We start from the raw sequence: 26230 nt of genomic DNA, 5'->3' as shown, positions 1-26230 counted from the left end.
GGGTTCAAAAAAATCACCTAAATTACCTTCATGCATGAGACAAAAAGTAACTATATTTTATTTCGTAATAAATTAAAGCCAAATAAGAAAATTGTTAAAAATTGTATCTTGAATAACATGATGTCTGTAAAGAATACACACAGCCTAGTCGACAGGAAGTAGCCGTAGGAATTACTTTACATGGTCATTTAAAGGCATAACTCAGCCAAATTGTTGGCATTTGATAAGAAATAATAACGGGGGTAAGTCTGGAGTAGTAGAACTTCTATATGTCTTACTGTGTAATACAAATCAGAATTTATATCCTAGAGCTGATTTTGTTTTTCTTCTTTCCCTGTGAGTTTGATATGGGAAACATGGTCTGGTAGAGATCCCAGTTGAAGAACATAAAAACAAAAACCAGAATGCTAAATGAAAAGAGGTTAAATTTTACATTGTTATCAAGATTTTTTTTTTATGATCACTTTATATTTTCAGGAAAAATTATTTTTAAGAATTTAAAATATTATTTTAAACTAGAAATGATATCTATTCTTCCCTATGCTTTCTACATTTTATAATGTATAAGCTCAGATAATTTCTATCAATATAAAAAGATGCTGTTTGTATTGTTGTAAAAACATGCTAGGAAAAGAATCTTCTAAAAATAAAAAGACCTATGCTGGCGATTTAGGTCTTCATATGAAACCGTGGCCGTAGGAAAGAATATGGGCATAAATGTTTGTGAGGCCAAAGATACGATAATTCCAGCAGCCAAACATGTTGTCCTTAAATTGTTAGAAGAGTTTATGTCTTTAAAATAGTGAAGTCTTTGAACTACTGATAATCGTTTTTTCCTTCTGGAACTTGTTTCCTGTAATTTTTTGTGCTTTCCTATTTTTTTCCCCCTTAAAGTATCTTTTGCATGTAAAAACAAACACTGTTTGTCCTAAAATTGTTAAGAAACTGTTAGTAGAGACAAACACAGGAGGAATTCAGTTTGTGAAAGGGTGAAACAAGGTCATACTTTTAAATAGAGAGAACTGCATGTCCCCTAACCCCTACCATAAGATCCAGCCCTGAGCCTTTAAAGGATAGATTACATGAATAACACGAACTTGTTTATATACTTTTTCATAGTGAATGAAGACTTTGCCAAAATATAAATTAAGACCAATCTGCTGTGTTTTCTGTACTCAGCATTCTTCCATCTGCTCGGCGCATGCACAAGGAGAGTAACTCTTCCTCCAGCCTTCCAAGTCTGCACACTTCCTTCTCTGCCCCTTCCTTCACTGCCCCCTCTTTCCTGAAAGGCTTTTACCAGAATTCAGGTAGACTGTCCCCACAGTATGAAAATGAAATCAGGTGAGATCAGTGTCCTCTGTTTGCAAAGCAACATTTCCCACAGTGTGATATACTGATGTGTTACTAAAGAGTGGCTAATTTTGGAGTGACTTTTATGCATCCTTATGTTGTGCTTGTTCTAATCTGTTTCTAATATATTGGTTTTTCATTCCACTTAATTTTATTAAGAAAACTTTTACAACCAGCGTTTTGAAACTTTAAAACCAGCTTTTTGGGTACATGGTAATCTTTTAAAATTATTATTATTTTTATACTATTTGTATGTATGTGTCTTTGCCTTGGGCCCCAGAATCTAAGCTTCGTTCTTGTTTGGAACAAGTCTTAGTGCTAACACATGCTAAGCGAACCTCCCCTGTTCTTGCCTTTTTTTTCCCTTTTTCTTCTTAGCCTCTCTGGACATATCTTATGGAATCCAAAAGCCACTGATTTAAACAATTTTACTAAAGTGATGGATATAATATATCTTTACTTTTAAGTATATAGAATATTTCCTAGGCATTTCTTTGATTTTTCAATGACAAGGACTCACTTCTCTGAATCTCAGTGTAAATCACATAATGGGTACAGCATCATGTTGACAGCAACACTCTCATGAAAGATCTCTTGAATTTTGTAGACATTTGAGTTTGTTTGGTTACCAGTATTGAAAATGAATAGCCTTTAAGTTTTGTTCTTTGCTCTTATAGCGACACAAAATTAGATGTAGTGATTTTGGAAAACTGGCTTTTAAAAAAATCTGAAATTATGAACTCTTACTGATCATTCATATTCTTAGTGGGATGTTCCTCCCTTTGGAAAGAGGTGGTTAAGTTGGGAAGTCTTCTAAGGGGATCGCTGTTGGCTTAGAAGTTTATGAGATTGATTCATTCCTGTTTTTATGCATGGCTTGGAGCATTCATTTGTATTGCTATATAGTATTCCATTTAATACACCACAACTTATCCATTCTCTTAATGGGACATTTGAATTGTTTTGAGTAGTTTGATAATTGGCAATTCTTGCACTCAAGGAGAGGAATACATGCTATCAGCCAGCCTGGGTGCTGCTAAAATCTTCTGTGTGCTTTGGCTTCCTTTTCTTTAGATTTAGGAAATCCTCTAAGTTAACATATATACCCTCAGTAATTAGTTAAATTAGACTCTTCCTTAAATTATCTCTATCTTTTGTCCATGTGTGCCAATATTTTTCACTCCAATAAAGATTACTAATATTGGATTAATGAACTTTTGAATCTGAACTTTTCTCTGAATTAGTACATGTTCAAGCATTGAATTTCTAGTGAAGAAGTTGATGAAGAATTGATCTTAAAAGGCTTTTTTTAGGGAAAAACTTAGGGGAGAAATTTTAAAGGAAGTTAGCCATAAAATACAATATAATATATATGTAGAATATATAATGAATTTAGAGAACCAAGAATGTGCACACTTAAAAATATCAGTTTGCCTTATCTCTATAGTACCACCTACTAATAAGAATACAACACTTCCAGTGAACTCTATTTGCAGTTTTTTATTGTTATATTACTTAAAGTAAGCATTTGGGGAATCACAGTTTCCTTCCAGAAACAAAACCAGGCCTGAAAGTGACAATGAAGCTAGCCATTAAGAAGGTCAAAGGTTAGCTGTGAATAGGATGTTGAAGAGTACAAAATCAGTGACTTTTAAAAGATTATTTATAGTGCTTAATGTAAGGCTATATGTTTATCTTGAGTAGTTTCTTCTTAGATGTGTATACAAGGTGTCCCCCCCCAAAAATGTATACACACTTTAACAGCTGGTAGCTTAATTTTGAAAATGAAATGTATTTTAATAAACACTGCCTTTGTAATTATTCAAAGTGTGTATATACATTTTTTGAACACCTTGTATTATTCTTTCTCATAGCTTCCTTTAGCTCTCTAATTTCATTTTAGTAGAAGGATATTGCAGTCCAGAAGGCAATTATATGTTCATTTTGCATTGAAAAATGTCACCTTTTTGCTGCTATCTTATTTGAAGTGCTCTGTTTAAACATGAAGAGAACTTATAAATTTGTAGAATCATTAAACATTTTGCTATTTTTTTTGTACTTTGTAATGTTTTCTTGGCTCTGAAAAATTCTAAAAATCAGAAAGCACTTTCTATACTTTTGTATGCTTTTTTAGTAATTTGTATGCATGGAATCAATAGGCTAAAAAGACACTTAAATTTTTTTCATTAAAGTATTTTTACTGGCATTAAAATATAATTATATAGCTCATTAGAGTGAACATTCCGTGTAACCACTGCCTGGTCACTGCCAGCAGCCCTGCAGCTCCTCTCTTTTTCCCACCCAACCAGCATGCCTATCCTGACCTCAAATACCATAGCTTAGTTTTGCTTGGTTTTGAACTTTATTTAAATAGAACAATACAGTATAAATTCTTTTATATGTGGCTTCTTTCATGAACATTAGTTTGTGACATTTATTCCTGATTTTCTGTGCACTTTAGTTTATTCATATATATTGCTGTATAGTATTCCATTTAATGCTAGATTTATCCACTCTTTTACAGATGGACATGTGGGTTATTTTTATTTATTTATTTATTTATTTACTAGAGGCCCAATGCACGAAATTCGTGCAAGAGTAGGCCTTCCTTCCCCTGGCTGCCGGCACCGGCTTCCCTCTGGCACCCAGGACCCGGGCTTCCCTCTGGCCGCCAGCAGGCACCCGGGACCCGGGCTTCCCTTGCAGCCCCAGCTTCATCAGGAAGGTTGTCTGGAAGGATGTCCGGTCTAATTAGCATATTATGCTTTTATTATTATAGATTTTGCTTTTAAAGAGTAATGTCATTGATATTATTGTTTATGTCTTTAGCTGATTTCTATGTATTATTGATGACACAGTAATAAAGCTGTCAGACAAAATTAACTTTTAATAGGTTTACTTCAATGAATAAGTCACTTAGACATAAATTGACTAGTTACAATTTTGAAGAGAGTGTTTTTAAATTTGTATTTGGAAATAATACCGAGTTTATAGGAAAATTGCAAAAATATATGGAGGACTTCTGCTAACTCTTTACCTAGATTCATCAGCCTTTAATATTTACCCCACTTGCTTTATCATTCTCTCTGTTCATTTACATAGGAATATATACATGCATACATATAGGCATTTTAAAATTCTAACCCATTTGTGAATAGGTTGCATACATCATGTCCCTTTACTTGAAATAGTTTAGTGTGTACCAGTATTTCCTATGAAGGAGGAGAGTCAGGAGTGTGGTTTTAATCCACTGACTTCAGAACTCTACATCTCTCATCATCACTACGTTCAGAGAGAAGATCCTACTGACACAGTTACCATGACATCTGGAACTACTCAGAATATTGAGGGGAGGAGGTTCATAATACTATGAATTACAGTTTCCTTTTCACTTGGGTATATCTTACTGGTTTTATAGAGTGGGTCTCTAAATATGCATCAAGTGAGGGAGAGAACAAGTTAGCATATAGATTAACAAATACTACTTTTTAGAAGGCATATTAATTTGAAATTTGAAATTCAGATTAGGCATCCTTTTCTAGGACCACTATTTGAATTATTAAAAAGATGTCAGGTTACTGAGAAAAAGGAGCCAAGATATTTTTAATGTCATGATTTATTGATTAGTAGGGTCACTTGCAGCACAGCATTAAAAAGGTAAAGGAAAGGGAATAAGTGTATGCTTTGAATACCTCACTTCAAATTAATTTTTTAAAGTTTAATTTTATTTCATTGTTTAGTAGCTAAACTATAATTGTCTATGATGATATAGAATATTTATACACTATCCATTTATCAAATGTGTAATATGTCTTTTCTAACAGGCATCTTATCACTCCTTATTGCTTCTCAGCTTTTAAGACTATAATTAAAAATTATTCATATTGAAGTTCATTTGTCAAAAGTAAAATGATAGTCATTTCTATTTACTTATAAATCTTCAATGACAAAGTAAGATTTTGTTGATGAGGTACTTTGTTAGACAGTTTTGGTTCTCTGTAGTTCTCTCATATTTACTGACAAAAATAGTATAATCACTCATTTTGGTTCATTACTGAAATAATCTTATTTATGCATTATTAACTCATGGGAATGCCTTTTTATTCTAAATACTGATTTTGGACATATGTCTCTTTCTTTGTGCTAATGTCATTCCTTGTTTTCCTGTTGAACTAGACAGGACACTGCTTCAGAATCAAGGTGATTAGAGGTCTAAATATTTTCATTTAAAAATTTTGTGAATTCTTCCAACTGAATATCAACATTAGTTTAAAAGCAGTTTTGGCTGTCTCCTGGATGCATGCCATCATTCTGGTGCTATGAGGGTTACACGGTAGAAAAAAATATGACACGTTGTATAATCAAAGATCCCAGATGACCATAGGAAATCCTGTTTCTACTCTATTCCATGTTGAGATTTCCTTAGAACTGTGCTGTATCCTTCAAGCAAAGCCTAATTTTAATTTTGAATTATTAGAATTAGACATATAAATTCCTTATATGAACTAGTTTAGAGGTACATATATACATTTAAGTAACTCATTCTAAATCCCAAGAAGATGCAGAAATAAGAACCTACTCATTAAATTGACTCTGGTTTTGACCTGAAGAGGATTATTAATCTACTAGAGGCCTGGTGCACAAAATTTGTGCGAGGGTGGGGGGGCTCCTCAGCCCAGCCTGCACCCTTTCCAATCCGGGACCCCTCGGACATCCCTCTCACAATCCGGGACCTCTGGCTCCTAACTGCTCACCTGCCTGCCTGCCTGATCACCCCTAACTGCCCCCCTGCCAGCCTGATCACCCCTAACCACCTTTGCCTGCCTGCCTGATTGCCTCTAACTGCCCCCATGCCCCACCGGCCTGGTTGTCCCTTACTGCTCCCCCCTCTGCTGGCCTGGTCGCCCCCTCCCGCCCCCCCTGCTGGCATGGTCTCCCTACGCAGCCTGCTGTTCAGTCGTTTGGTCATCCCTCACTAACCCCTCCTGCCAGCCTGGTCACCCCATGCAGCCTGCTGTTCGGTCGTCCATCAGGTTGTTTCGGTTGTGACAGCCCCTGGATTTTTAAATATTAGGATTTCTGCCCATCTTCATTTCTGTCACGTTGGGTACTTTGAGACACTGCAGAGGCCTCCAGACCTCCCACTGGTCTGGACACAGGAAAACACCTACTTCCTTAATGTGGAAGTCTGACCACATCGCTGATGACACTTCTTCCTCTTGACCAGCATGCTTCCGTGGTAAGCATCCAGGGTCACTGCTGAACAAGTTAACTGGAAATGGGTACTCTTTGCCTTGTTCTAATGTCCATACTTTGCTTATATTCCCAGCTCAGTGAAAGACAGACATGCCCATTTTCCTACTGGGGACCACTGACATTTAGGTTTCTTTCAAGTTGGAGTAAAAACATGGTATTAAAAACTGGGCTAGAATGAGATGTACAGGGAGAAAAATATTATCTCAAAAATTATTTTGGCCACATTGGAAAGATGAAAAGTAACTTTTTGTATACTTTTAATTGACCTTTACTTTTTTTATGGTTGGCTATAAGACCATTTACATAATAACTCTTATCTGCTTTTAAAAGCCTAATGGAAATGTTAGTTTTACTTTTTGCCCTTTTAGGTTTTACAACAGCATATAATTTGATCTGTTTATTATCTTACATGTCATTTGGCCTATAATTTCCTTATTTTACATATATTTAAATTAAACTGTGGGAAAAATTAATGTCTTGCTTGCTATTATTTTCTTAATCTTAGGTTAAAAGGATGTAAGTAAATAAGCTACCCAGAGATACTTTCAATTCCAATGTAAAAATAAAATTTGCTTTTAAAATAAAATTTGCATTAAGTATAGAGTTTAGGAAATAAAACTTTTTGTTTTCCTCATTCTTTTTTTGTTTTGCACATCGTTCCACTGATTATCACTTTTGACTCATAACTCAGATGATGTATGTTGATTTCCATTAAAATAGTTCAATCTCAGTTGTTGTTTTTTTTAATTAGTAAAGATTTTCCGTGATGATAGATGGTTTACTCAATTGAAAGCCAGGACTTAGATAGACTTATTAGTGCACCCGATGCGATTGTGACTTGAATTGGGCTATGGATCCTGTGCAAAAAAAGCTAAAGTTTCATGACTATTTTGTTCCATGCAGCCTTTCTTGGGATATTTACAAAGAGAAAGCTTTCTTAGATTTCTGTTAAGTAGTTGGTATTACATTAAACAAGTTTTGTTTCTATCCTGAGTTGTAATACATTGTGATTTAGCTATAGATTTAATCAGTGTGTAGTCATTTATTTGGACTTTATGAAGCTAGTAGTTTTAGAGGGGTGCTCGGAGTTGAAGGATGAGGGGCAGTTTGCAGCTCAGCCGAACACCTTTGTGCAGCAGATCCTGGCCTAAGAGTGCCTTTATGAAAAGTGTATCCATGTTGTCCTGGCGGCAAATAAAACATGATGGCATCCTTCTTAAAGTTGAGTCCCTGTGAATGGCCACTAAAATCCTTTCATCCTTTCAATATCCAGTCAATTAATTATTATTAAATCTGGCAAGTGAGCATCAACCATTCTGTATTAACATAAGCACCATCATGTTAATTTAATAGCTGAGGTGGTGAAGGCTCTAATTGCTTGGTCAAGGATATGTTACAAAAACATTATCTTGAAGCTCTGTGGGAGGGATGCTTCATATCATATCCATTGCTTTTGATCAAGGCTCCATCCAGAAGGGCTCAGAAATGCCTACCAGCCCTCATTGTGGTACACATATTTCCTCCCCTATGGCCCCTCATTTTGTTCATGGATTGTGGTGACTAGTAATAGGAAGAATATATAGAATACACCCATACAAAAATAGGTGAGAGTTCTCCACATTGTATTTCCTTCCTAGTTATTCATTTTTAATTTAATACATTTAAATAGAGGTAATGCTGGCACAGAATAAATTTCCAGAATATGTTTCTTAATATGTTTTATAATGCACATGTTGATATTCCAAAATACAGAAAGAAAAGATTATATGAAAAATAAGGGAATGATTTTGTTTCATTATTTTTTTTTAATATATTTTATTTTATTTTATTTTTTTTTACAGAGAGGAAGAGAGAGTGATAGAGAGTTAGAAACATCAATGAGAGAGAAGCATCAATGCGCTGCCTCCTGCACAACCCCTACTGGGGATGTGCCTGCAATGAAGGTACATGCCCTTGACTGGAATCGAACCTGGGACCCTTCAGTCCCCAGGCTGACGCTCTATCCAGTGAGCCAAACCAGCTAGGGCTTGTTTCGTTATTTAAAAAAAAAAGTAAAGATAATTAATATATGTATATTCCACCATATTAATGTGTTTTTGATTTTTCCCTCCTAAGTAAAAATAAAAAAGTCTTTACATTTTGGAATGCAATGATTTTAACAGCAAAGAAAAGGAAATGAGACATTTACATAAATGAATACCTAATACTACTCTGAAGTTATTAATCTGCTGAAATAAATGACATTTTTCCATTCAAATAAATGAAAAGAGAAATACTGACTAGATATTTTTCACCAGAAATACAGGGGATCCTTGGAGTTCTGACAGCTTTGGTTTTGAGATTTTATAGACCTTTTCTGAACTGATGCAAAAAGTGTTTACATTGGCAAGATAAATCACAGTACGTAAGTTTCTGGATTTCAGACTTCCTGAGTTTGAATTCTGGTTTCTCCATTTATTATCCACGGGACTGTGGGCAAGTTACTTAGCTTCTTTCTACCTCAGGTTTCTCACTAAAATGGAAATAGTAATAACACCTTCCCCATAGGTACTGTGAAAATGAAATGAGTTCATACCTGTAAAATGTTTAGAACAATGCCTGGCACATAGTGTGTGCTTTTTGTATTAGTTTTATTATTACTACATGTTGTTTTGTTTTTATTTTCACTCAAAAAGTGGACATTGTGCTTGGCTACCTGCTAAATTTAATTAAAGGAGAAGTCAAAGTGAACACTAAAGTTACAAGTACAAAAACAACTCAAACAACCAATCTTTTATATATTAAAAGATATAATAATAGCACCCTCCCCCCCCCCCCACATTTCTCACCTCATCCCAGTGTAGCTTTTTTTTTTCTTCTCCAAATTTGTTAGTGTTTTATTTCACTGCTACTACTCTTTTAAGAGGAGCATCAAATCTGGGGAGCTTGCGATGGCTACCATGAAATCCAAAGCTTCCCTTTGAAACACATCACTGGCTCACTTCCTGTTGGTCTCCAGATACCTTTTTTAAAAAATCTTTATTGTTGAAAGTATTACATAGGTCCTCCTTTCCTCCCTTTAACCTCTTCCAGCCCGCTCCATCCTCCCCACCCCAGGCCCTCACTCACCCATTGTCCTTATCCAGGGGTTATGCATATATGCATACCAGTTCATTGGTTGATCTCTTCCCACCCACCCTCCCCTGCCTTCCCTCTGAGGTTCAACAGTCCCCAGTGTAGTTTTCAAGGTGGAATATAAGAATTTTCATGCATTATCTTTCACATGGTTTTGATTCTTGAAATTACCAGTTTAAGAATGTCAGATTGCTGACTACATGTACATCCGAGATTAAACTACTGTAAGTTGCCTCCATGCACTGACTGTTGAAACACTTATCTGGACTCTAGCTTCTGAATCCATATCTTCTTGCAGCTTATGCCTTATCTCAGCCACCAAGCTGCTTTTTCAGGATGTCGTTTTTTAGTACCAGATAAAGGTCAATGGTCTGTTATGTAAGTCCTTCCTTTCAGTATATTATTATCTTATATTTTGACTGCTAATTTTTGGCTTATTACTCGCTGTTGAATTCCAGACATGGGAGGACAATGGGTCATTGGCATTTCATTTGGATTGCAGGATTTAAAATTGTAGACGTTATGAAATTTTCAAATATGTAAGGTTAATGTAAGGCTACTTTATGTACTTGTTTTATAACATTCCTCCCCAAAGTCTGTATTTTATAGTAGTAAAACTGATATAGGTACTTCCCAGTCTTATTTGTAGTAGTTTCTAAACACTTGATATGTCATTAACAGTGAATCAGGAGATTTTCCAAAAGATGGTTTAATTCCAGCATTAAAATGTAAACGTTTAAGAATCCTTTGATTTGGTTTACTCTAGTATTCTTTATTAGAGCTACTAAGAGGTTAAGGTAAGCTCACCCGTGAGGGATTGAAATACGTGCTTTTACATAATTTAGTTAGCTTTCTAGGCTTAAATTATAAATTAGGTGCTCTTATATAGGACAGGAACAACACTTACTTGGAAAAAAGATGCCTTATGTTGTTTACTAACACTGTTTTTATTGTCAATAGCTTCTAGAGCCATCAACAGCTTAGTCTGTACTTTTGGGAAACAGAACTTTTTGCTAGAAAAACTTAAAAGTCATGACTACCAACTAAAGATTTTAAGAAGATCCATCTTTTATTTATTCCTGTTATGTTAGCTCAGCCAATATTATTTTTTGTCCATTTTACTAACCTTCTGAGTTAATGTTTCATATTGTTTTACAGTATTTATTCAATGGATATTTATTGAGTTATTACTGTTATTTGCTAGTTACTAACTAGGAGTTAGAAATACACCCATGAACTAGCATTATTAAATAATTGCCGATGAGATAATGTTACTAAAATGAAAGTGTTGCCTGGCCGGTGTGGCTCAGTGGTTGACCTATGAACCAGGAGATCATGGTTCGATTCCTGGTCAGGGCACATGCCCAGGATATGGGCTTGATCCTCCAGTGTGTGGCATGCAGGAGGCAGCTGATCAATGATTCTCTCTCATCATTGTTTTATAACATGTTTCTATCTCTCTCTCCCTCTCCCTTCCTCTCTGAAATAAATAAAAATATATTTAAAAAAACAATAAAATGAAAGTATTTATGACTATTATATATAGACATCTGAATCACAGTTTCTAAAAGGGTAATACTTGAATTAATACTTTCCAAAGTGGAAGTAAAGATGAACAAATGTAGTCAATATTTCAGGGTGTTTTGAACCATGGGCATATATTAGGGTTATAATTTTATCCAGATACACAACAAAGGAGATTTGACTGTATTGAGATATATATATAGCTGCCACTTTCTGAAGTATCATAGTACATCATGACAACTGCTGTCTGTGTAGCAGCTTGAAAGTATTAACCTTCACTTAGCTAATTCATAAGTAATATTTCCAGGATGATAGATCAAGATTAGAAATAATGGAATTACCTGATGCGTGAGTACATGAAGTAAATAAAACTATGACAAGCAGATCTGAATGTCTCCTGACCTCTGATGATGCCAGCACCACAGAGCTCAGCTGAGAACCTGGGTGGGTGTGGTTTTTCAGCCTGAGTTTCTTTTCTGATTTAAGAGCTGACACTTCCTGAGCTCATCAAAATTTTTGCACCTTCACTTATTGGTATCACACCTATAAACATTGCATCTTCCTCATTCTCAGGGAAACTCAGAGGCCTTGAAACTCAAGAAAAGTGAAGTATTCCCACCACTAACAGCAGCAATTATTGCGTAGTATTCCAGCTACTGACATGATTGGTCTCAAAAGTAAATTTGAGTCATAATGATCTTTTAGTGCAGATAGGCCTAGGATAACTTAGAACGACCTTTCCCAGAAAGGAGATTCTTAGAGCCAACCAGCCTTTCCCCATGTTTCTGAAAGACTTATATAGAAAGGTGTGACACCCCCAACCTTCCCAAAAAGCTGGGGTTGAATAAGTTAGGGAATTTTTGTGCACCATTTCCCTCTTGGAGAGTTGCAGTGCTTGCTAGAAGATTACAGTCCCTATGAAGTCCTACTATAAAGAATATGTTTAATATTTTTAAATTTAACCTATTCAATCTTACTTGACCACAGTTTTTTCTTAACATATTACCTAACAGCAATCCCAACATTGACTGTTCTGCCTTAATTCAGATTACTTTCTGCCATGATCCAGCTCTTGGTAGCGATCTATTTGGAGGCGAATCTTAACACTCATAGCCAGTTAGAAGCTATCTTTATTAGCCTATTCTATAAGAACTATAAGAAAAGTTCTTTATGAACCTTTTATGGAATACTTACATTGCTTAGAGCATTCTATTTGAAATTTTTAGCAAAGCATGAGTTCATTGCTTAAGCAACCTTTGCATTCCTTACATTAGGACTTAAAAGGTGGGCTACTATGGAATGAGTAGAAACAGGAGAGCTTCTCATGACTGGCCTGTGGCCTGGAGTGCGTTTTCCCAGAGATGTGGTGGCCTGGGTGCCCAGTGTGCTGCCTGATGCATTGCTCCATGCTGCCTGTGGCTGTGCTTGCCCGTGGCGGGACTTGTGAATGGCTTGTGCTACCATATTGCTGCAAAGAACCAGGTTATGCAGTGATCCTTACAAGTTATATATTTTCGTATTTGCTTTCTGCAGTGATGGAGAGGGGAGAAAAAGGACCTCGTCTACTTGCAGCAATGATTCCCTGAATGTTGGAGGAACCCCTGTCACTCCTCGCCGAATCTCCTGGCGGCAGCGCATCTTCCTCAGGGTTGCTTCTCCCATGAACAAGTCTCCCTCAGCAATGCAGCAGCAGGGTCTGTATGGTGCTCACTCAAGAACTACTCCTCATTAGTGTAAATTAGGGAATGGAATGCAGTGGTTTGTGTCCAAGAGACTTACGTATTACAGTGGAGAAATAATTTCTCTTTCTACTAGACAGTGGTTAAGTTCTCAGATATCATTAGAACATACCTGGCATTCAGTAAATGCTTGTTTAATGAATGAATAAGTTTCCAAAATCAGGAACTATGATAATGCTAGAAAAGAAGTCATAGGTTTTTTTAACTTTTCTTTCTTTCTTTCTCCCTCCCTCCCTCCCTCCCTCCCTCCCTCCCTCCCTCCCTCCCTTCCTTCCTCCCTCCCTCCCTCCCTCCCTCTCTCCTTTCTCTCTCTCTCTCTCTCTCTCTCTCTCTCTCTCTCTCTCTCTCTCCTTCTTTCCTTCCTTCCTTCCTAACTTTGAAATTTAAAAAAAAATTGAATTTATTGGGAGTGACATTACTTAATAAAAACATATAGGTTTCAAGTACACAACTCAGTAACACATCATCTGCATACTGCATTGGCGCTTGCCACCCAAGTCAAATCTCTTCTTGCCACCCTTTATCCCTCCTTTATCGTCTTCCCCCTCTCACCTCCCCCTTTTCTTTGGCAGTCACCATATTGTTGTCTGTGTCTCTGTGCTTTTTAATTTTTGTTTTTTCCCCTTAATCCCTTCATCTTTTCACCCAGCTCCTTCCCAACCCCTCTCCCCTCTGACAGCTGTCAGTCTGTTCTGTTCAATTATAGTTGACATTCAGCATAGTCATAGCCTTTTTTATTATTGGAAAAGCAATGTACTCTTTTTTAACAGTCACACATAAAACAAAGTGACATAAAATGTTGAACAATGAAGAAATGGATACAGATACACTAGGTGAATATCAAGCAAAAGAGACTGTGGCAGCTGTCTTCGAACGTTAGGCCTGTTGTTAGAAATTAAAACAAAAACATACAGAGGGGCAAAAAAACTAATAATAAACAGAAAGATATAAAAATAATGAGAACACACATAAGTATACAGACTTGAGCGCTAGGAAATCACAGAATTTTTGGCAGAAATAAAAAAAATCACTAGCTCTTTTAATATATTCCTCTATGAAAATTGAATATAGAAACATTGAATACAGATAATAATTGAGAAATACAATTAAACAAAGTAGATATGAAATTTATATGGAATCTTGCCATCAGAAAATTCATTCATTTGTAGCACATACGGAACAGTCATAAAAATTAATTATGTTCTTGGCTCCAGAGATTTTTTAATGAATTCCACACCATCATGACCATTTATACTCTGTTCTCTGATTACAGTGCACATAAGAATAAAAAGAAAAAAGAAGGGAAAAAAAAAAGAAATGAAATAAAGAAAGAACTCAAGAATTAGAGGACAACTAAAATATTTTGTCTGTTTGGAAACTGAAAACTCTACTAGAAGCTAAAAGGAAGAAAATATGATAAAAATTGAGTGGTATTTAGAGAGCATTTCTAAAATTAAGAAAGCCAAAACTTAAATGTACTAAATATTTAACTCAAGAAACTAAAACAAGAGTGAAAGAATAAAAAAAAAAATTTTAAGTTATTAAGAAAATAAATAAGGGCACGAGTGGAGGTCAATTTATAAATTAAAAAAACAAACAAGGAAACAGTTGACATTACTAAAGATAAAATCAATTCTGCCTCGGCTGGTAAGAAGAAGCTTCAGGGAAAAGCTAGGTATTTGTTTAAACTCATTGCTGAGACAAGCATGTTTCAGAAAGAGGAACTAGCAAAGCTCTGGAGTCATTGGAGGGAATTTTGTAGGTCAGAGAATCAGGAGAAATTGAACTTGGGAGCACAGAATGGAAGACTGAGATGAGGATGGGAAGGTTACATGTGGCCGGAGTCTGAAGGGATCTATGTGCTACCCCCTGTAGTCTGGACATAGTTCTTTGGGATATAAGCAATCATTGACATGTTTTGAGACATGGTGATGCCTGTTAATACAGAAAAAAATGGCAACGGTACAAAAGATGGACTGGAACAGAGGAGAAAATGAGCTCAGGAATTGGGCAAGAGGCTGTTGCAGGAGGAGTGAGCAGGGTGCTGAGCCAAGGCGTGCCCAGAGTTGCTCAGCCGCTTCTCTCCTGAAGGATTGAGATGGTGCATGTAGCCTTCAGGAGAGCCCTCATACCGACTCACACACTCCTTTTGCTTTGCACAATCAGAGGGTGTACATAGGTGAATTGCGGAAGTGTTAAAACTCAGGGGAAAGGCCGGTTCATTTTGGAGCACCTATCTTTTAGGTCATTTTGTGTGGAAAGGAGAAGTGGTGAAATGAGATACGCTTTCATTTCACTATGAGAGGGAACTCTGGAAGGGGAATTCAGCCCAGTGAGTTTACTTAAACCATTCCTTCCAGACACTGACAGTGACTGGGAAAGTGGCTCTGTGCAGAGCTTTAAAGGTGGACCATAGGACGAGAGCACGTTGATGCTGGAGAAAACTTGTGTAGCCTGGGCTACTGCTGAGGAATGCCCCTCACTGTGTTCTTCTCTGCAGATGGACTGGACAGGAATGAGCTGCTGCCGCTGTCCCCTCTCGCTCCCACCATGGAGGAGGAACCGGTGGTTATATTCATGTCTGGGGGCGATGACCCAGAAAAAGCTGAAGAAAGAAAAAAATCAGAAGAATTGAGGAGTTTGTGGAGAAAAGCTATACACCAACAAATTTTGTTGCTTCGAATGGAAAAAGAAAACCAGAAACTGGAAGGTTAGCCATTCAAATGGGGCTAAATGATATGCTACTATAATTTAAGATTGTTGTCTTGGACTGTATATGCACTTTTTACTAGACTACTGATTATAATTGCTTATTTCTATTTTGTGAGGTGGTTATAACACGGGAAAAACCAGCTTGAAATATTGGCATTTTGGCTTAGCAGAATTAAAACATCAGGCACTCTTAGAGATATTTGGGTAATAGAGAGTGTAGATAATACGATAATACACTCATATATATTTGATCATCAATGTATTTGATATGACTGAAATATCATTGTGCATTACTTTAAAAAAACTCTTAAGCACGAGAAAGCAAATTCTTGTTGAATATGATTTTCAACTTTCAGGATAACTTTATAATAGGCGAAATAAGACTATTTCAAATAAATTGTATCCAATTAAAGTGTCTAATTACATATTATCAAATCAAAGTTCATATTTTTGTTATAAATTTTCTATTTAAAAATTATATGCAAATATTAAATTTACAATTGGATAATTTATAGTAGCTATTGTGCTGTTTATAAACTTTATTGCTAAGTTTATAAATACCAAATGCTTTAGAATGTGTTCTCCAGACTTTGAAATATTGATGTTATTTACCTCAGTACTGATAGAACCACACACCAGGAGATGTGGAGACAGTACCAAAATGTATTAATGCCATTATCTTTGGCAAATCACTTAACATAAAAGTGACATTTGTAAAAGGAAAGATTTAGCTTAAGTGGACCCTTTGATTTTTTGGAGTCTTAGAAACTGTACAACGGAGGATTGTCTCTGAGTTGCTTTTATTGTGTTGTCTCCCGAAAAGCTTTTTAAATACAAGTATTCACCTTTCTGTGCTCATCATCTAGCTTAAGATTCCTCTTACTATACCTGTTATTCAATTCAGTTTTTAGTTTCAACAATATTTAGTTTGCAAGTTCATAATTTATTTTCTTTATTGTTATTTTTCTTAGCAGAATGAAGAGTACTAAGACTTTACATATCCCTAGGAAGTAAATGTTCTTTAAAAAAATGCAATTAGTTGCTGTTGACATAGCTTTTAAAAGCTTGGTGTGATAAATAGTATGCCCACTTGAACAGCCATACATTTTTTTAAAGGAATTGAATTTATAGGATGGGGCAAAAATAGGTTTACAGTTGTTGGTTTGGAAAATAATACAATAAGTAATAATACAAGAATAAACTCTGTGTTTCTCATACCTACAACTGTAAACCTATTTTTGCCCCCTCCTGTGTGTTTTCAAGCAATTGGTTACATCTTGAATTAACTCATAAACAGAAAAAGAAGTTGAAAAAGGATGGCTATCATTCTCTAAAACAGTGGTTCTCAACCTTCTGGCCCTTTAAATACAGTTCCTCATGTTGTGACCCAACCATAAAATTATTTTCGTTGCTACTTCATAACTGTAATGTTGCTACTGTTATGAATCGTAATGTAAATATCTGATATGCAGGATGGTCTTAGGCGACCCCTGTGAAAGGGTCATTCGACCGCCAAAGGGGTCGCGACCCACAGGTTGAGAACCGCTGCTCTAAAACATTTAAAGCATGAACTTACATATTTCATTAACATTTGGGAGTATGTGCAAGTAGAATCTTAGATTAAATTCCTAAGGAAGTTTTAGAATCATAGACTGCATTGGAAATGGCCTTAGAGATTATTAAGCTCCATTCTTCATTCTGCAACTGTTAGTCATTGGCTTGGGCTGGATAAGGAATTAACCTAAGGTCACACGGTGATGTGCTGGCAGACAGGTACTAAACCACTTGTTTACTTCTCATGGTTCTCAGGTTTTTCCCAGTATGCCACAGTATTTCTCAACTATGTGTGTGAATATAGGGAAGTGGACTGTTTCAATGCAACGGACTCTGTGTACACTGTAGAAACTGACAGAATATGAATAGAGTTGACCTTTAGAATATACTATAGAAAACTTTATTAGTTTTATATTTATTTCTCTACTTATGTAACAAAGACAAAATAATTTAGCTTATTAAAATTCTAGCCAATGGATAATCATTTCTTAGTGGCACTTTATTCTTGCCTCATTAAATAATTGAGGGTAGAGATGAACTGCTCTTACTCAGCAGTTTATCCTCAGGGTCTGCAGCTGGAACATAGTAGGTAGTTACTATCATTTTAAATGAAAAAGAAAATGGTCTACAGGAGGTTGGAGAAAAGGAAAATCTGAAGATATGTTATGCTTTGTTCATTGTGAAAAAAATCATTAGTAAAGTTAAATGTGAGATTATATTTATTATTAGCTTTAATGAACTCACTCCTTTTACTTGATTATCATAGAGAAATATAAAGCAAATATTGAGAATCAAAGCTAAATTATGTTAGAAAGCCATCTAGTGGTATCCAGGAGGACTATTTTTGTGTGCGATTAATTTTTTTTATTATGTCTGGAGTTTTATGTAGAGCATTTTACAACCCTGTTCAAATAGCAGTCGATTGTAAGATATTTAAATTTTTTGAAAGGTTTCAAACACACTAAGTAAAGAGTAATACTGGTTTTGCTGTTGTTTTTTGTGCTGTCGAGGACTTTGGATGCATGACAAAGATTTGTGTTGCAGAAGGTAAGGTAATTGAGCCTTGTGCGCTTGAATAAGTGCAGATTACTCTGAAAGACTCCTGTTCAACATGATATGAATGAAAGAGAAAAAATATATTCTGTCATGGTTTTTCTTCTTCATTTTGAAATCAAATAAAGACCAAGTTAAGATAGTGCTTGCTTTTGTAGACATTTCTTTTAATAAGCTCTGGGCTTATATTTTAGACCAGCAAATGAAAGAGAATTTTGTACTATTTAAAAAATGGAAGTAGTGATAACTTCAGTAACATGAATTCTCCTTTTTAAGATTATTACGAATGAACACAGGAACGCATAACTCAGTGTTGTTGAGGACAGTGTTCCTAATGGAAATAGTTATAAAAATATACCAGGTTATGATGGTAAAATATTTATGGAATCAAAGTTAGCATGAGGCATTGCTTCTCATAGATGTCAAATATAAAATATTAACACTTGCATGGTGTTTGAAATGTTGTAAGTTGTCATTTTGGAGGCTATCACATTTATAAAAAAACTAGAGGTCCGTTGCACGAAGAAATTCGTGCAATAGGCCTTCACTTCTCCTGGCTGCCGGCACAGGTTTTCCTCCAGCACCTGGGACCCAGGCCTTTGCTCCCGCCGGAGCCGCCTTCAGTCTTCCGTCTTTGCGGCTCCGGCTGGAGCCGCCTTCAGTCTTACAACTTCGCTGCTCTGGCTTGCCTTCAGTCTTCCCTCTGCTGCTTGGAGCCTACGTATGCAAATTAACTGCCATCTTTGTTGGCGGTTAATTTGCATATCATGCTGATTAGCCAATGGGAGGGGTAGCAAAGGTAGAGTCAATTACCATGTTTGTCTATTATTAGATAGGATTAAAATTTTTAGCAGAGAAAACATGGTTTATTTTTATATTTAGCAGAGTGACAGACTGTAAGATAAAGAGTAAAACCTCCTCAGGAAGTTATTCCTGACATTTTCTTACATGAAATGACTCAAAGTTTGAGAACCTTTCATGTATTCTCACTTTTTAAAAATTTTTCTGTTTTCAGAAAATATTAGTGGTTGATTCCTAAAAGTCATTTGGTATATATAGTTTTACAAATACAATACAATGTTAAAAATACTATATTTTAAAAACATATCGGTCTTACATAAATTCTCTTGTTTTTCTCAGCAAGCAGAGATGAACTCCATTCCAGAAAAATTAAATTGGACTATGAAGAAGTTGGTGTATGCCAGAAGGAGATCTTAATAACCTGGGATAAGAAGTTATTGAACTGCAGAGGAAAAACAAAATGTGATATGGAAGACATTCATACTTCTCTTAAAGAAGGTATTTTAGAGCACCTCAATCTTCTTCTTTTTTTTTTTGTTAATCCCCACCCAAAGATACGTTTTCATTGATTTTTAGAGAGAGTGGAAGAGAGGGGGAGAGACAGAGAGAAATATCAATGTGAGAGAGACACATTGATTGGTTGCCTCCCATACGAGCCTGGATGGGGGCCAGAAATTGAGCCTGCAACCGAGGTATGTGCCCTTGACCAAAATCAAACCCGTGACCCTTCAGTCCAGAGGTCGAAGTGCTATCCACTGAACCAAACCGGTTAGGGCTCAATCTTTTTAGAGAAAGCTTCAGAGATTTTTTTTAATTTAATTTGTGCACCTTGGGCATACTTTGGTCTGTATGCTTTACCTATAAAAAAAAAGGAAAGTGATTACTTCTGCCAGCAGTCAGTGACTCAGTTGGTAAGAAATGGTGCTAATGGAGAGAGTGTCCCTGAAGCAGCACCTTTTCTGCAGACTTTGCTGCCTCCTTCAGTCAGCTGTTCTCAGCTCAGTGTCGTTGTTTACCAAGTAAGGAGCAGATTGCTTGGATTCGCTGGTACAGATCTTCGATCATATCCATAAAATAATTCAGGCTTACAGACTTGACTCATTTCCATCATTTGCTTAGAAGAGTTTATTTACATACATGTGTACATGTATATGTATATTCACTTACATGTATGTGTTTATATATACATAATTATATTCTTGTTAATCAATTAATAAGTTTTCCTTCCATCTATTTATTTATTTTGGAAAATTTACTTTTATTTAGTCATTATATTGCACTGCTGCTCTGTCATATAAAATGACTAATAATGAATCTTGTTTTAAAAGGTTATGGTAATGTGTGAAAATGTTGCATAACTAAATTTAAATTAATTTTGTAAGATCCTACATTTACAGACCTAGTATATTGGTGGTTTGCCTTGAAGATATGGAAATCCTAAAGATTTTCATTGAATGTATTATTTGAGAGACAAAGTGGTTACTAGGGAAAAAAGTGGTTACTAGAATGTGTGAGAGATGTATGATTTTAAAATATGTTTTAGGGGGTGCCCATCTTCCCATTTCATACAGGATACAGTTTAACTTTCTGAACATTGTGCCCAGTGCCCCCCATAATCTCTCCTTCTTCATCTTTCTGATTCATTTTCTGCCTCTTGCTACCTTGTATCACGTGTTTCAGAGAGACTGTGGGTCCCAGCCTATTTCTGTGTGGAATGCTGCAGCCTCCCTACACTCCTCTTCCTTACCATGCTACCTGCTCCCCTTCCCAGCTCCCTTCTTTCCAGCCCATCTTCTTCTCACTCCTCCTTCCTCCCACCCCTCTGCCCGTCTCAGGGCTTTCACACACCCTCCTCCCAGAGAGATGGCTGCTCACACTCCCAGTCTGGAGAGTCCTAGTATCTGTCAGCACTCAGTTCAAATTCCACTTCCTCAGAAATAGTGTGCCCACCCCTCTCCTGCACCAAAAAGAATTAGTTTCACTTTATTATTCTTTCTTATGATTCTTTCCCTGTGATTGTGGTGATCATAAGTTGCAATTTTATATTTACGTGTACATTTGTTTAATGTTTTTCTCACCCCACCACTGCACTGCACATCTAGCATCTAAAAGAGCATCTTACATAAGTTACTTACTGAATGGATGAATGGATGAATGGATGAATGGATGAATGAATGAGTGGATGAGACTAATTTTCCTGAGAATGCATTTATTCATTTCTTAGTGATGAGGTACCCTCAGGGCCATGATCTCTACTCTGCTACATATTAGATGCTCAATAAATACTTGTTTAACTGAAGTGAATTACATTTTTGTAAAACAGTCCACTCCGATGATCAATAATTCATTTAATAAGCTGATGAAAATTACCCCCTAAAAATGACATTTTACACACTCATTCATTCATTCAACAGATGCTTACATAGCAAGGTATGTTCTTGGGCTTGGTCATACGGAGATGAAAGTGTGCTCACTGTTCTCCAGGAACTTGCCATTGCAGCAGGGAAAACAGATGAACATACAGCAGAGAGCGACCTGTCATCTAATATGGCCGTGTTCGTAGAGTATGAGCCAGGTAGTGAGTGGAAAGGAGTGATTACTCCCAGAAATGTCCGGGAGGGCTTCGGTAGAAGAAGGGCATTCAGGCTCACCCATGAAAGACAAGCAGGAATACACTAGGCATTCAAGTGGGGGGCTTGTGTTTCCATGAGACAGTACGGAACTGGAGGAGTGACAATAGCTGTAAGCTCCCTATGCTTTGTGCACGGTGGGGAATGGGAGGCAATCGGACTGAAACGGTGGTTTGGAGATGTATTGTGGAGGGCCTTGTAAATCAGCCAGTGAGCCTGAGCTATAGCGTTTGCAAAAGAATACCTTTAGCTGATGCAAACTGTGGCATTGCAGCCCAAAAAGATTATTGCCGTTAAGCCGTCCTTTACCCAGCTGGAGCTCAGGAATGTATCTCAGAGCTAGCCTGTCTGAACTGAAAAAACGTAGTGAAATAAAATTAGTTGCTTTGTAAAGAACTGAATTCTGTCCCTCCCAGTGCTTACTTCATATCCTTTGGCATAAACAGCAAAATTTTAGCATACTTTGAATTGCTTGTGATACCCTTTGGTTTTCTAACACAATGGAGTTAATGCGTCATTTCATAGGCTAGCTGTTTTCTTCTCAAAGACTGAAGGTCGTTCATTAGCACTCCAGTTATACCTTCATATTGTACTTCTCATTTTTATTACTTCATTATTCTAGGAATGCTATTTAATTCTCTTTTACAAAGTTTCTTATTTATACCAATATTGAGAAGTTATATGAGGATTTGCATTTGTCAGTAGCTTCAAACCTAATAAAAGGTGATAATAGGCAGTAATGCTTACCAGGATTTCAGAATTTGGCTTCTGAAACCAGATTTCTTGAGTTCTAATTCTAAGCTGCCACTTGCTAGCTGTGTGAATTCGGGCAAGTTACTGAGCCTCTTTCTGCCTCAGCTTCACCATCTGTACAGTGGGGGTAATAGTGATCACCTCTCTCACTGGGGTGTTTTCTGAACCCCTTTACCATGCTTAGCAGTGAGGCACCCTCAGTAAATTTTGTATTAGGTGCTCACTCAGTGTTGGCCCATGTTGCTAATATTGCCATTGTTATTTGAGGGTGGGTTTTTTTTCCCCGCAAGACATCAGCAGCTGCGGGATTAAACTTGTTAGTCGTGCTCCATGTTCACGCGGTGGCAAGCTGGACATTACAGCTGCCTGTTTCAAGCATTATATGGTTCACCAGCTATACGATTCAGCAACTTCCATCCAGAGTTCAAGACCTTGATTTTTATCTCGGGCTGTAGGTGTTCCCAAAAGCCGACGAGGAGAAATCTGGCAGTTCCTAGCGGTGCAGTATCGTCTGCGGCACCGATTGCCCAATAAGCAGCAACCTCCAGACACGTCCTATAAGGAACTTCTGAAGCAGCTCACCGCCCAGCAGCATGCGATTCTCGTGGATTTAGGTATGTCTGTCCTGTTGATTATTATTTACAAAAGTAAACAGTGAGTCTGTTTGTTGAGTTTTTTGGTTGCCTGTGTTTTGGTCGAGAAAGAGGAACTGTTGGCCTATGTAGAGATACCTGCTCTGTCTTTTCTGGAGGGCAGTTGGTTTTATACCTCGTTGGAGATGTCCTAATTGCCCGAGTAGAAAGTGAAGATTTTGTCACCAAACTTGCCCTCTGAAAAGGGAGTTATCTTATATGTGAATCAGTATAAAGGTCATATTGTCAGATACTCTCAGTTCCTGTTTTTGAATAACTGACTTTTGTTTGGGGTGGACAGTTATCTCAATCAACTTTGATTTTGAAATAGGCTAGAGTAGGTTAAAAGGGCTGCCAATATTTTTTAAAACAAAGTTCCATTAAGTGTATCTGGACAGGTTGCTGAAAACAAGCCTTTGACTTTATAAAGCAATGTGATGAGTGGTTATGTTGTGGAAATCATGAATCCTTCCCTATAGGGTGAAAGAAAAGTTAGCTGTCATAATGTTCCATGAATGGGTAACTATAACCTGGGGGAGGATTTCCAGTGCCAGCCTCATAAAGCTGTCTTTCTCAGTGCTAAATTTCAAATAACGTAAGAAAGTAACAATAGTATTATTTAAAAAATTATATTGTGCCTAGTTTTTCTCTAAATTAATATATTATAATATATATTTTATTATTTTATAATATCAAACATTTTGGATTAAATACTGTACATTGACATTTGACTATTTCATCTGTATCCCTAAAAATTGGTAATTTTAAAGTGGGCAGATATGTTACTTGAGCCCATTTGTGAAAACAAGTGGTTACGTTTTATTTGGAGTCACCTTATATTAGGGCATATAAAAATCACAGGCCAAAACCTAGTTTTGACCTCTGTTCCTTTTAGATGATAGCTTTTTTTGGGAAAGGGGCCCAAATCAGTTAATATTTTTGAGCCCAATAGAATTAAAAGGGAGAATTTTACAAAGAAACTGGAAACTTCAGTTCTTGTTCTGATTTTACCACTGAACTGTGGTTTTAGGCAAATTATTTTGCTTCTGAGTCTCAATCTTCTCTCTTAAATGAGGACTTGGCACTAGGCAATCCTTGTGTACCCTGCAGATCTGTGGTTCTGTGACTGGAAATTGATCCTGAGACTAGAAATTGGGATGATACACTTAGGGTGAGTCTAGATGTCCTAATTGAAGGAGATGATGAGATCAGATTGCAGGGACTTATTTATATAACTTATTTATTGTTTTCTTTAAAAAAAATTTTAACTGAGAAAGTAAAATGATAATTTTAAAAATGCTTATTTGACTCTACTTGTAGCCATCTGTGTTTCGTCAGCATGTTCTTGTTATTTCTCACATCTTCCCCTTACTTGTTCTGCAGAATTAATCTTATCAGTTCCCGAGGGTTTGGGGAGGGGTGTCACTCTTAAGCACATGTGGTGGGAACATTTAAAAATCTGAAATTCTTATAAGATTTAACTTACATAAGTAGTCATTTCACAAGGAAGCTACCATCCCCTTCATTTTTGTGGCACAAAGAAAGTCCCTCACCAGTCCGTGCACAGCGTTGGTGGTGAAGATGGGTTTGTTTCTCTGTTTAGTACCAACTTTTCAGTGATCCAGGACTGATTGTGTTTGCTGGCTGCAGTATCTCTGTGGTAATTTTATATCCAAAGGAGAATTTTAGAGAGGAATTAAATATATATATATATATATTTTTTTTTTTTTCATTGACTTGAAAGAGAGAGAGAGACATCGATGTGAGAGAGAAGCATCAATTGGTTGCATCAATTGCATGCACCCCAACCTGGGATGGAACCCGAAACCTTGTCAGTTGCAAAGAATCATAGGTCTTTTGGGTAAGTGCCCTGACCTGGAATCAAACCTGTGACCCTTCAGTGCATGGGACAGCGCTCCACTACCCGAGAGAAATGTTTTTGAAATCACCTTGACCCCTTACTTTCCTTGTCCTTTTTCGATATATTGGAGAGAGAGAGAGAGAGAGAGAGAGAGAGAGAGAGAGAGAGAGAGAGAGAAGAGAAGAGAAGAGAAGAGAAGAGAAGAGAAGAGAAGAGAAGAGAGAGAGAGAGAGAGAGAGAGAGAGAGAAGAGTTCTACATGGCTCGTGGAGGTGGTTTAAGAAACAGAGAGCAAAGAATGTTTGAAAAATAAGTATTTCCTGAATGACAGATTGAATGTAAAACAAAACAGCTCCCAAAAGTCCCTTCAGTGTCATATTACAAGAGAAGCAGGAATAAATCTGTTTAGGACTACTAAGATTTCCTTTTAAATAATGACACATCTTATGGTTTCAGTTAGCTGGTGGTCTTTATGTGACCTTAGAATTTGCCTTGATTTATAGTCAGAATAAATTTTGTATTTTATTCTCTTGAGATCTCTTCTAGATATATCCTTGATTTGTTTATGCTTGTCCCCCTCCCCCCTGCCCCCCAGATAGAAATTCTGGTTAGCATAAAATGTTTACGTTTACTTCCCTGTCTTGTATGTGGAGATAGGGTGATGATCTAGAGAACTTGGGGTTTGGGGGGTGGTAGAGAGAGAGAGAGAGAGACTCAGTTGAGAGAGAGAGAGAGAGAGACTCAGTTCCATGGACAGTCCAAGCAACTCCAACTGGTTTGAGCAAGAATGTTTATTTCTGGAAATCATTGAATTGCAGTTTTGCTCTGGTCTCCAAAGCATGAGGACATCTCAAAAATATTTCCTTTCTTTTCCTTTGCAGGAAGGACATTTCCTACTCACCCTTACTTTTCAGCACAGCTTGGGGCAGGACAACTGTCACTCTTCAACCTCTTGAAAGCCTACTCCTTGCTGGACAAAGAAGTGGGTTACTGTCAGGGGATCAGCTTTGTGGCTGGAGTCCTGCTTTTGCACATGAGTGAAGAGCAAGCCTTTGAAATGCTGAAGTTCCTCATGTATGACCTGGGCTTCCGCAAACAGTACAGACCCGACATGATGTCGCTGCAGGTGAGGCTGCGGACATTCTCGGGGAATGCGTAAAGTTGTGACCAGAAAATCTTAGGAGCAAACCTCTTCTAAATTACAGTAGATTTAAAGAAATTTGGATCCACTGTCCCCTAAGTCTACACA

At 36.9% G+C, this 26230-nt stretch overlaps 1 protein-coding gene across 6 annotated transcripts in view; it reads left to right on the top strand.

Moving 5' to 3' along the window:
* Nucleotides 1–26230, top strand: part of TBC1D4 (TBC1 domain family member 4) — a 212674-nt gene that overhangs the window by 173261 nt on the left and 13183 nt on the right. For 2 of the 6 annotated variants that reach the window (XM_059684834.1, XM_059684832.1), the window contains 7 exons: nucleotides 1180–1344; nucleotides 5530–5553; nucleotides 12781–12941; nucleotides 15487–15696; nucleotides 19446–19604; nucleotides 22945–23103; nucleotides 25863–26107. In XM_059684834.1, coding sequence (XP_059540817.1) covers nucleotides 1180–1344; nucleotides 5530–5553; nucleotides 12781–12941; nucleotides 15487–15696; nucleotides 19446–19604; nucleotides 22945–23103; nucleotides 25863–26107 — 1123 coding nt within the window. Of the gene's footprint in view, nucleotides 1–1119; nucleotides 1345–5529; nucleotides 5554–12780; nucleotides 12942–14821; nucleotides 15166–15486; nucleotides 15697–19445; nucleotides 19605–22944; nucleotides 23104–25862; nucleotides 26108–26230 lie in introns of those variants that run through there. The other 4 variants (XM_059684836.1, XM_059684833.1, XM_059684835.1 and 1 more) reach the window with 4 other exon arrangements.

This window comes from Myotis daubentonii, chromosome 2, assembly GCF_963259705.1.
Source record: "Myotis daubentonii chromosome 2, mMyoDau2.1, whole genome shotgun sequence".
Taxonomy (NCBI): domain Eukaryota; kingdom Metazoa; phylum Chordata; class Mammalia; order Chiroptera; family Vespertilionidae; genus Myotis; species Myotis daubentonii.
The sequence above is the reverse complement of the archived record's forward strand: the minus strand, read 5'-3'. Positions and strand labels throughout refer to the sequence as shown.